Source organism: Poecilia latipinna, unplaced genomic scaffold (assembly GCF_001443285.1).
Source record: "Poecilia latipinna isolate Pla-1442-1.1 unplaced genomic scaffold, P_latipinna-1.0 Scaffold961, whole genome shotgun sequence".
In the NCBI taxonomy this organism is placed as follows: Eukaryota; Metazoa; Chordata; class Actinopteri; order Cyprinodontiformes; family Poeciliidae; genus Poecilia; species Poecilia latipinna.
In genome coordinates this window covers 340,914-353,200 of record NW_015113577.1, presented here as the reverse complement: position 1 = coordinate 353,200, position 12,287 = coordinate 340,914, and the positions used below count along the sequence as shown (strand labels likewise).

General features: G+C 38.7%; 1 protein-coding gene across 1 annotated transcript; it reads left to right on the top strand.

The window, feature by feature from the left end:
* The first annotated feature begins 2,634 nt into the window (after positions 1-2,634).
* Positions 2,635-12,195, top strand: LOC106958102 (potassium channel subfamily K member 5-like). Its single transcript, XM_015049853.1, has 5 exons — positions 2,635-3,162; positions 8,565-8,676; positions 9,753-9,919; positions 10,010-10,178; positions 10,521-12,195. The coding sequence occupies exons 1-5, from the start codon at positions 2,977-2,979 to the stop codon at positions 11,462-11,464; spliced, it is 1,578 nt and encodes a 525-aa protein (XP_014905339.1). The 5' UTR covers positions 2,635-2,976; the 3' UTR covers positions 11,465-12,195.
* Positions 12,196-12,287: the final 92 nt, after the last annotated feature.

The window sequence follows — 12,287 nt, the reverse complement described above, 5'->3', positions numbered from 1 at the left end:
TTTTTTTATTTTATATTTGTTTGTTTTTTTCTTTTTTTTTTCTTTTTTCATTTTTGTGAATACTTTTTCCACAGTATTAAAAACGCAAACTTGTGATTCGGTCAAAAAACAAGGAGATAAAGACAGCCTTTTTGCACATACATAATATCTTTGGTATGTTCAAAGAACAAGTTAACACTTGCACTTTGGGTGCCTGTAGCACAGAGCTCCTTTGATATTACGTCCCATCATCAGAAATGCAGTGCTTTCCCAATGAAAGCGTATGTAAGCACAACTGCCAGTCTCATTTTTAATTTTCAGTCCACTCAGCAAATCTTTCCTATACATGTAATTTCTCATCAAAGCAGCACATGGCAGACAAATGGCAAATTTCCGACCATTCTTTTCTTTGGCCACAATTTTCCAGCACAATCTGACTTAATGGGGAGCATCTCTAAACATCAGTTTTTTTAAGTATTGTCACAGGTTCTGGATTAGATCTGCTTTAATAGCATGATGCCGGTGGCAGCAGCATCATGCACCATGCACGATGCCTGATGAAGCTGCCAGTGAAGCACTGTGGGGACGATATCTTCAGGCTTTTGGCCAGTGACAGTTTTTTTTTTTTTTTTGTATGCTGCATGCATTGCAGTTTGCATGTAAATCAAAAAGTCCACACTTGGTCTCATCTGTCTGGAGCACCTTACGCCACATTTTTGCCTGTTGCTGCAGATCACACTTCTTATGGCTTTCTTCTTGCCACATTTTCATGAAGAACAGGTTTGCAGATTTGGATTTCTATAGCTAGTCATTTCCTGTAAGCAGATTCTCCTACCTGAACTGTGATTCATGCCTAGTTAGGCAAGAGGTTGTGCCAGACTCTTCAGTTTTTGTTTTCTAACAAACTTCTCAGGAACAACTGATTGCACTAAATGTTGTCCAGGAGTTTCAGATTTCTATGTATGAAAACATAAAAGGTTTATAAATACTTCTGCAAAGCACTGCATAAATGCGAGTGTGGCTGTCTAAAGCACCTAATGAGTGTTTAGCACAGAACCGTCAAACCAACTTCAGAAAGATACATTTTATCATCCCCATTAAGGTTCTGGAGTTCTCTGTAAACCCTGTGAACAAGTTGCCAAAAGTTTGGAGGAGGAGTAATATCCTACATTATGGAAGAAAATGGAATTTTCCCTTGTCTTGTAATCCAGGTCAGATGTTTCTTGGTTCATGAAAAGTCAGCTGGTGAACATGGCACATGTGATGATGTAAGATGTCAAAACTGCAAGAATCTATCAGATCTTATTGTAACTATTCACACCTAAAATGCTGCAGAAAACACTCGTAAAGAAAACAGAAATGAATTATTTGCATGCATTCTAGTTTATGCATGAGTTTCATGGTGCATATGTAAAAACAGAGCACATATTTTTTTCATCATAAACAGACAGGAGAGGATGGATCAATCAATCAATCAATCAATCAATCAATCAATCAATCAATCAATCAATCAATCAATCAATCAATCAATCAATCACACATTGTACTTTAAATTGTCTAATGCATCAGCTTCTAAGCAACAATCACCAATCTGACCAAAAATATTAAACTAAGTAAATAAAACAATAATAATTATAAAACAATCACAATACAAAATGTAGCAATAGCAGCTGTAAATGAGGAAACTCCAGAGAGGTTATAACCAATAGAAAAACATATTTGGACTTCTTAAGCAAATAGACAAAACTTAATATTTCATTAGTGACGCATTTGAAAACAATGCCATATAAAAAAAGAAAAATATTTTAAAAGTTTTAATTTGCAACGCAGTAGAACAAGACAAAGACAAACCTGATAAAAATGTGATGAACAGATGAATGAAACTGACATGTTTATATCTTATCAAAAAAATAAAAAATACTGATAGAAATTCTTTTATCAACCTTTTGAGTTTGCTTTTTTTTCTTTTTCATCTTTTTTTCTAAGATAAAAACAGCATCAGTTTCATTATAAGAAATGTTAGCGCAGTTTGAAACTTTCATTGTTCAAGTTTCATTATTCTTTTGAATTTACCATGAAACTTCAGTGTGTTGAGCTTTTTGGATTTTGCTGCCTGTCAGATTTTCTCTCCACTAAATATACATTGTTTTATTATTCAAGTTGGGTTATCTTTTGTCTTATTTACTTGAGGAAATAAATGCGTTTTCAATAGCAGAAATGTTAAGCTTTTTAAAAGTCTGAGGGACTGTGACTGAACAGCAGAAACTTAGGAGCCAATTGTTTTTAAGGCGGGGCCAGTGTTTATTCAGCTCCTCCCATTGGATCTACCATGATATTAACTAATTTCTAATGGTGCAAATATTGTTTTATTAGGCCTTATATTGCAGTGCATTGTGTTATTATGGCAATAACAGACATTCTACAATAAATACCTATACGTGAATATTTTATTTAGACAGGGAAAACGTTCAGATAATTGTTTTTTTCTATCTAAATTTGTAATACTAAATTTATTTCATTTGATTATGATGCAGCTTAGAGCAGTGTCACATAAGCTAAGTGTGTTTTTGTTGTCTCTGCGAGCTGTGCACCTGTGGACAAACTTCACAGCAGCAGTAGAAGCACCAGCAGTGTTTGCCCTCCCTCGGCTTGGGGCGGGTCTCCGCCACTCCACCCTCAGCTGCTCTCAACCTTTTGGTCGCATTTGGCTGCCGGATGTGCACGTGGGAGCATATGCAACAAGTGAATGAGTTGGCACGCGCGCTCGGTCCGGCTTTTTAAACTTTTTTTTTTGCCCCGCTATTGGTCTGTCTCGAGACCGATGCTGTCAGCTCCCGCGCGCTCCTCTATCTGCGCCCAGCTCTGTCGCAACGAAGGAGAAACTCTCGTGAGCTCCAACTTTTGAGAGTTTCTGAGAATGAGCTTCGCATAACGTCGACTTTTCGCTTGTTATCTACCCCCTCCTCTTGTGTTTGCCCCGCTCTACTGCATAGAAGTATGGTAGATAAAGGCCCCTTGCTGACTTCTGCCATCATCTTCTACCTCTCCATTGGGGCAGCGATATTTCAGGTCCTGGAGGAGCCCAACTGGAAAGACGCTGTGAAGCAGTACAGAAAGCAGAAGGAGAAAATACTCGAGGACTACCCTTGCCTGTCCAAAGATGACCTGGATAAAATATTAGAGGTATGTTATTTATATTGGTTATCAGAGAAGTAGCTGTTTATAACTTATCTCTGCTTGGTTGCAACAAAATGAATGGGCGTGCTCTTATAGAGGGGTGACACAGGATGAGTCTCAGCTGGTTTGTAAAGCTTTCACTGAAAACTAACAGAAGTCCTGAGGAATGAGCTGGTGCGAGGCTGAGGGTCAACATACCCTCCAAAGAGGCGCCTCAAGGCCTGAATTCTCTCCCGCACTAAAACTTTTAGACGTTGCCTTATCTCCCTGTGGCTGAATGATAAGTCATTTATGACACGCAGCTGACTGATGCAAATTTTCTCTCCTTTGTCTGGAGGAGTCATTGTTCAAGAGGTTGCAGAACCCAGTGGAGTTTGTGCTTCTTCTCACAGTTTTTTTTTTTTTTTTTTTGTGGGGCCTGTGCTGGAGTCGTTCAGCCGGCAGGGACTGAACTTATAAGGGATTTTTATTTATTTATTTATTTTCCTATTTGGTTGACATATGATTTTTTTTTTCTTTGAAATCTCAAAACTTTACATTCATTTGAAATGTTTGAACATGGCAATAATTTCTCTTTCTCTGTATCAGGCTCTTTGCAGCTTAATTAACTTATTTGGTGAAAGTGCTGCCTTTTCCTCTCATTTTCCAATCCCAGAGACATGTCTGAACCTGTGCCCCCTTTTTGGGTCCAGTGTCAGGGGGATTTATTATCCTCCCCATCCCCCCTTCTGTCTCTCCTCTTTGTGTGCTGGTGGGGGGACTGAAAAGGGATATGCCTATGAACCTCCCTCCCACCCCTTATTCATAACAAATCTGCTTGTGAATGAAATCAGCGGTGTAATCTGGTTGGATGATTTTGGAAATTTCCCATTTTGGCAATTGATTATTAAATTCAACCAAAAGAAGGAGGAAACTAAAACAATTTGTTCTCATGCACGGCAAAAAGGACTACATAAAGTCATGTGTGCGGCTTCACGGCACATTGAAAAGATCGTATCATGTTACTCATTGGGCATTTCACTGTTTTTTTTTTTTTTTTTCACAGCCGTGCAGATAGCGGTTGCCGTTTGCCAAAACACCTGCTGCAAATGTGCTGGTTTAGGTTTCCCTGGCAGAAGTTGTTAGATTTCCATGATGGAAACTTTGTAAGCAGTTAAAACTTATAAAGCAGCTCAACAAGGAAGGCGACACTCGTAAAAGTCAGTCCTCTCTGTTTTATTAACAAGAAGTTTACTATTAACCACAGGCATCCTTGCAGTGGGCACAGTTCACAGATTGGGTTTTATAGCCCATCAGCGTTGGTGCTTGAGAGGCGTTTATAAAGTACGATGAGGGTGCTGCTGGGCAGAGGCTTTATCTCTGCTACAGGCAAAGCATTAAGCCCTCTTCAGTGTATACACTAGAAACATTTTTTTTCCCTTTTTACTCCCTAATTTTTCACAAATGCAAAAAAAAAAAAAAAAAAGCCTGAAGACTTAGGAAGTTTAAAGCATGAAAATACACCTCTTCAACCCGTACAATGCTTGTATGCACATTTGTGCGTCATTTGTAAAAATTTGTTATGCATTTTATTGCTCTGAGTTTAGTGCCATCTTCATGAACTATAAACTTTGGTAAAGATAGAGCCTATATCTGAAACCCTATTTTTGTCTGATGTTGTTGTGAATTGTAAACATGCACACAAAACCTTGTGACCCACTTCCAATCCATTAGCAGAGTATAATTTTTCTTTAAGAACAAAATTGTATTCAAAATATTTGATAGATAACCGATTAAATGCTGCTTAAGCAGTCTTTAATATTTTCGCAACGGTGATCAGGAACCCAAAAATAGTCTCCATTTGTATTTCCTTGTCCTGAAGGACCTGTGTCCTGCAACTGATATGCTCTGGTGAACTGAAGCAGAGACGCATCTAAAAGCTAGAGAACATTGACTCTAGAAAATTGGAGTTTGACACCTGGATGTGACGCCTGGATGTAGATATTTAACTTTGAAATTTCCAGAAGCTAGCCAACATTTCTAAATCTAGCCATCACCCATGTCAGGTAAAAAAAAGCTCCAAAGGATAACTGGTTAGCTGCCATCTGTTCAATCTTCCTGCTATCTCCTGAAATTCTTGCTCTCTCACACACACAGATACCCACACATCTTTAATGAACCACAAAAACATTGTGTGTTTTTAAAAACTCTTCTTAGATCACAGATGATTTCTTGGTGCATCTCCAGTGACTGTCAAACAGAGCTGGGAGTGAAAGAAATTTAGCATGTGGCAGCAAACACACTCTCTAATACCAACCTTAAACTTTTTTTCCCTCGCCTCGGCTTGTGTTTCGACTCATTAACCTCCCTAATTTTAAACACGAGATGAGGCAGATAATTCAGTTTAACCATTTTGCTGCAAAATTCAAGCAGGATTTCAACACCCAACAATCACATGTTTGTGGCAAAACATCCTCTTGCTGAGATACGGGAGGAATGATCAGACAGGAATGAAGTGGTGCAGTGTTTTCAGGAAGAAGTTTTTGTCTCGTGACCTGGATCTTGACTTGCTGTTTTCTATCAGGAAAATGCATCTTCCTCATTTTGAAAGTAGAATGAGTGTAGATACCACCCTTAAGATATTTATTTGTTAGAGCTCTCCCAAAGTGACGTGGTCATTTAATCTTTTCAATCAAGTTCTCAATTCCTCCTTTAAACATTTGAAAAGATTGGGCAGTAATTCAAGTTTAATTAGTTTAACTACAGTATTGATTGTCTTAAAAAATAAAATAAAAAAACTGAAGAATTTAAACTAGTACCATGATTTAAAGCAACTGCAGATGTTCAGTTTTAAGAAGTCCTTTCACTGACAGATTTCTTCTTTTATTATGTTAAATAAAAAAGATCTTAAGGGTTTTTTCTTTCTTAATCAATGAAGTCATAGGTCCTGATTATTGTTGGTGTTGGCGCACTGAGTGGTGTGTACACTCAGATGCTGTTTATAACCCAATTATGGGAATTAATTCATATTGACATGGAGGAGCTTAAGTGACTCTTTTGTTTGTAACTCTGTAAATCTTACAAGCAGCTGCTGCTGCGTTGCAGTTGGAAGTGGAAAAGTACAGAGCAACTGGAGCAGCTTGCTCTGCAACCAGCTGTCTTGGTAACCTTTTCTTTATATTTTGTTTCATTTTTATCTCCCCCAACTGTGTGTTGGGTTATCATAGAGTGACAGAGGATGATTAGTCAGTCAGGGTGACAGAAAACCAATCTGCAGAATAAATAGGAAAATCCTACTTTACAATTTTGGCTTGAAACTTTCTTTGAATACTCAGGAAATCAGTCGTATTGTTAACTTGCAGTAAGGTTGGTAAACGATTCTCATAATTGTGAAAATTGCATCGTTGCTTTTCTTTTTTTTCTTTGCTTATTTGTCCATGTTTACATGACCTCCTGAGCAACACAAATAGACTATAAAGGTGTGTGGATCTTCTCTTCTGTTGAGGAAGAAATGACCTGACCTCTTTGTGGTCATTTCAACTCTTGTCTGCTCAGCTATGAAGAGAACCACCTCTTGTTGGTATTTGTCCTGTCAGCTCACAAGCTCCTTTTAAAGTGCTTCAGACTGACTGCCAGCATAAACCCCCACTGTTTTTTATAAATTCAGCAGTTTTTCTCGGGAAGTCAACAATCATCACTTCCTTATCTGGCAAGAAAAGTGTCATCATGTTTGACTTTCCCGTATTAGGTTAAAATTAGGTGTAAAGCTAAAAACACACTAGCACTGAAAGACCACAGATGTGGTAACACAGAAAGACCACAGATGTGCTAACACGGCTAGTGTTATCTAAACCGCATGCTGTAGAAAATTTTGATCCTTGACTTAAGTTTGATATGCCCAAAACATTCCCAGTAGTAAGAACCCAACATGTCCAGAAAGCAAGAGCAACTTTCTGTTATCCACTGATAGTCCTGCTCTCTTTTGCAGTCTGAATGATTCCCACATCTGCGTTTTTCTCCTTCTTCAGTATTAAATATTTCTGATATGGAAAGTAGCTCACTTTATCTTCACTAAGGAGTTATTTTTTTCCAGCTGAACATGGAAGTACCTTGGCATGGGAGGTTCACTGGTTGTGTGTTGTCAACTGGCCAGTCACGTGTTTTGACTGATAAGGCTGGAAGGTCAATTTCACATGCGCTCAACTGGTTCGAAATTGTTTTATTAAATTTCAAAGATGCCACAGATAACGGTTAAAAAGTCATTGACCTAAGAAATGGTGTCTAAGACCTACAAAATGCCTAAAAAGCATTTAATCAAATGCAGGGAAAACTGTGTTGGATCATTACTGTACAGTACTTTGAGTTGTTTTAAGTCCCACAGCTGTGTTAGCCTTGGATCCAGTGAGATTCTTTTACTATTTATACTAAAACTGGAACACTTTAAGGTCAAATGACATTACACAGATCACTGTTTACTTTAGCTCCTTGTTTATAGAATGTAACCTGCTCCACAGTGCTGAATGGACTCCCGGATTTTCTTTAAAGTTGTGTCTGATCGCGTCATCTTCTGTGTACATTTAACTGGTGCCAAAATCTATTTTATCTTATGGATATTTTTAAAGCAAACACTGATGTTGTGACATGCAAATCCATCAAATTCTTAAGTTAAAGTCTGTCTCAACATAAACGTGATCAACTCAAAGCCTCAACAGTCCAACATAGAAGCTTTGTTTTTCATGCCAAAGAATTGCTCCCCTTTGTCTGGTAATTACAGACCAGAGATGTCGCAGACCTGTTATTATTAAACAACCAAGCTTCATCCAGCATGTTGGAGCTTATGTGAATTTTGCTAATGTGTGCACATTTCCTCAGCTACCAATACACCAGGAGAGGGAGAGCTCGGGGCGATGCATTGTCCCAACACACATGGTCTGGTGTTTGCTTATTCCCAAGAGGGGGAAAGTCCAGTTTTTGTTTTGGCAGCTCAAGGACGTGTATGGTCAAGAATGATTGATTAGGAGCTGTTCGCCTCAAGCTGTGGTTATGGAAGTATGACATGCAGGGGTTGTTTTGAAGACAACTTTCTTGAGACTTCTTTCTTTCGTCATTGTGCAACTGAAGTTTAGAGGATGTGGCACTTGCTTTCCTGTTTCTTACTGATGACATAAGCAGCATCCCATGGTTCTGTTGGTTAATCTGCTGGAGATGCAATCTGCCAGGAAGGATATGATAAAACAAATTACATCTTCACTTATCAGATTTATCAGACTCCTTTGATCTTAGCTGAATTGAAACTTTTTAAATTCACCAATGTTTATTTACAAGGCTGAGGTTGACGATCTTATGTTTACAAACCAACTCTCGTTCAGTCTAATTCTATAAGGTTCTATTGTATGCAGTTTAACAATGTTGTTTTCTTTTGTCTTCAGGTAGTGTCTGATGCTGCAGGCCAAGGGGTCACCATAACTGGCAGTAAGACGTTTAACAACTGGAACTGGCCAAATGCTGTCATCTTTGCTGCTACAGTCATCACCACCATCGGTACGTGTGATTTATCATAAAATTCAATCAGTTTTTTTTTAGAAGCAGATTAAATGACATTTCAATTTTAGAAAGTTTTTTGCACCAACGTCCGATGCCGTCTGTCGTTATTTGCATAATTTTGGATTGGCACCTGGGTCTCTTGTAGTTTACAATTATAGCTTCAGACAGAATTTCACAAGGGGGTGTAACAGAGAAATCGAACTTACACGGAACAATGAGATATTAAAAAATGTTAGGATGAGTGTATTACAAGAAAAATGGAGGCAGCTTTGCCATCCTGAGAAGTATTTCAGGATGCTAATAGCTAATTTACACATAATGCTAAAAAATAACTGTAGGAGAAATGAAGGTCAAAAATAGTCACAAGATTTTGCATAACCACTTCTCTCTTGGTTTCCAACAAATCATGAAGTGGGAAGTAGAAAAAATATGAGAATTTTGTTTTTAAATCCTGTAAATATCTTTAAAGTTTTTGTCATATTTTTAAAGATGTAACACCTGCTCATTTTTTCCTGCTATCTTAATATTGCTTTGTGGTTTCACTCAACAGCATACTTTGGATTTATAGTGTTTCTCATCAAAATCAATAGGTTGGGCTGATGGATGTATTATAGACCCGCTCTCTGGGTTAACCAAACTTAAATGTAAGACTACCATCCATCCATCCATCCATCCATCCATCCATCCATCCATCCATCCATCCATCCATCCATCCATCCATCCATCTTCTGTACACCCTTGTCCCTAGTGGGGTCGGTTGGGGTGCTGGTGCCTATCTCCCTGGACAGGTCGCCAGTCCATTGCAGATGTTAGACTATTGAATTGAAATTTTTATGCAAGTTTTATTTCAGAAATTGGCTCATTAAATTATTGCAGGTAAACGAATTCTCTAGAATGGATTTATTTGTTGATTCGTGGCATTTTTGCCACCTGATAAATATAACGCATTCGTGGCTTTTTGTCTCCTTTTTTTATGCTAAAATCTAATTTGCGAGTTCTGGTATCTGCTGTTGGACATGTCTGCCTAATCTCCTGTTTTAAGCTCACTTTATTTTTTATTTCAATCTTTAAAGGATATGGAAACATCGCCCCTAAAACCTCAGAAGGTCGGGTATTTTGCATCTTCTATGGGCTTTTTGGGGTGCCCCTTTGTCTTACCTGGATCAGTGAGCTGGGCAAGTTTTTTGGTGGCAGAGCAAAGCACCTGGGACAGTTTCTAACCAAAAAGGGGTTTTCATTGGTAAGTTGTTTCTACTTTTAGTTCTTCAATCCTTCAGGAAACATCTGGTTTTCTCTCCCCCCCGATATAAATATTTGTTTTATTTTCCAGAGAAAAGCCCAGTTTACCTGCACAGCCATCTTTCTTCTCTGGGGTGTGCTGGTCCATTTAGTCCTTCCGCCTTTTGTCTTCATGTCCCAGGAGGGCTGGACGTACATCGAAGGGTTGTATTTCTCTTTCGTCACCTTGACCACGATTGGTTTTGGGGACTTGGTTGCAGGTGAGCGGATAACTGAAACGATAAAAATAGATTAGAGTTTCGTTTCCTAAAAAAAAAAAAAAGTCTATGAAATGTACTGTGCACAGTAACCCTTATTTTAGACCTTAAAATTGTAGGCTGTAAATGACATTCAGTGATGTTTGATCGTTCGTAGCTTCTTTGATCAACTGCTCTTTCTTAAGTTAAGAGCTCTACTGGAAGTGTTCAGCAATGGCTGTGAGAAAACTTATCTGTGTCAGATAATAAGATCTTATAGTTTTAAATTTAACTTGAATTTAAATTTAACTTAACTTTGTTCTTTTTCACCACAGAGAAATATTAACATTTTCTCTATTTCTGTAGGTGTGGAGCCAAATAAAGAGTATCCAACTCTGTACCGTTACTTTGTGGAAGTCTGGATTTATCTGGGGTTGGCCTGGCTGTCCTTGTTCTTCAACTGGAAAGTGCGGATGGTGATTGAAGCCCACAAGGCTTTGAAGAAACGTCGCAAGCTGCGCAAGCTATCTCTTGAAGAGATGCGCCATTACAAAGAATCTCACAAAGCTTCTCTTCGTTTGCCGCCCACTCCCAACGATGTGAACATTTTCAGCTTCTTGTCCAAGAAGAAGGAGGGGTACAACGACTTAATAAAGCAGATTGGTAGTAAAAATGAAGGTAATCACAGGACCGGTGACTCCAGCAAGAAAGCCAAAGACATGAGTCGCTCCAAGAGTTGCAATGATGCTCCAGAATTCAACGGTCACACCATTCTCAGCCTGGACCGTTCACCACGCCAAAAGAGACGCTACAGTTTCAGCGACCGTGTTACTGTCGCCTTTTCAAAGTCCAAAAACTACCTGCTGGGCTCAGATAATGGTTTATTGCTAACAGAAGACCAGGGGGAGGGTGACCCAGAACGAGACCAAAACCAAATGTACGAGAACCAACTTGACAAAGACGTTGATGTAGAAACCAAGGCCGCTGGAGACTGTGGGGTGGGAGGTCGGAGGACGTGGGACTCTAAAGAGTACCATCCTCTAACCATTCAGAATGCAAACATAACTTTCATAGATGAAGAAAACTTTCTGAGCAGTAACCTGGAGGAGCTGGATGACGAGGACGCAGATGATGACTCTAAGGCAAAAATCTCCATCACAACATGTGATGAAAACATCGAAACAAACTCCAGGGAGGATCAGAGTTCTGAATGCGACGGGTCTGTTTTTACAAGTGACGGTTCGGAACACAGCCACTCCTATGAGAAGCTCGTGGAGGAATACACGAAGGAAGACAACACAGAATCCTGAGCTGTGAAAGCTGACCAACTTGGTCGAGAAATCTCTTTGGCCCTGTAGTGTTGGCTGGAAGTATTTGTATTCCAATGTGAAGCATTCAAGTGCATATCAAACATCTGAGATCAACTTTGAAATGGACAATCAAACTCCACACTAATAAAGAACAATAGAGCATGAGTTGTAACCTCATGAGGAGTCAACGTCTGCTCATTGAATGACTTTCTTTTTTCAGTCGGTTTGAAGAAAAAATCACAAGTTATTTTGATGTATTCAAACCAGCAGCAGTTGTTTGTGAGTGATTTTTATTCCTGCTCATAGCCTGAAGTTATATGTGGAAATTGGTTTGATTTCCTATAGTTTCAACTATTTCTCTTCACCATATTGGTGCTTTTAAAGATATTTATTAACATGAAGGACAGTGTAGCGTTTGAGTTGCCGTGTGGGTTTATGCATCTGCTGTTGCACAATTTCAGTCAGATCAGGGTGTATGAAATTCCACTCCAGGGCAGACTTGCTTTTACAACCTGAGCCAAGCTTTTGTCTTAAAATTAAGGGGTGAAGGAAAAATTTTTTTTTTTTTTTTTTTTTTTTTTTTTTTGTATTTCATTTATTAAGGTAAGCTCTTGATCTTGTCAGAAATTGGTGTTTATATTATGAGCAACCCAACTGTGATGTCCTCCATCTGAGCCCTTACACCAACCGAGAGAGAAAATGATTAGAAACGGTAATGAAATACAAGCCGAGTTGAGCCTCCTTGAACACTTTTTTTTTTTTTTTTTTTTTTTTTCCCTTTTTTTTTCTTTTGCTTTTTCCCCCCCAGTAGACCCCTTTGCCA

What these genes read in the sequence shown, in the direction of transcription:
- LOC106958102 (XM_015049853.1), top strand. Translation starts at nt 2,977, where the DNA reads ATGGTAGATAAAGGCCCCTTGCTGACTTCTGCCATCATCTTCTACCTC. An exon ending in TACAGTCATCACCACCATCG is followed by an intron (nt 8,677 to 9,752) that starts GTACGTGTGATT and finishes CAATCTTTAAAG; the next exon opens with GATATGGAAACATCGCCCCT. An exon ending in TTTTGGGGACTTGGTTGCAG is followed by an intron (nt 10,179 to 10,520) that starts GTGAGCGGATAA and finishes CTATTTCTGTAG; the next exon opens with GTGTGGAGCCAAATAAAGAG.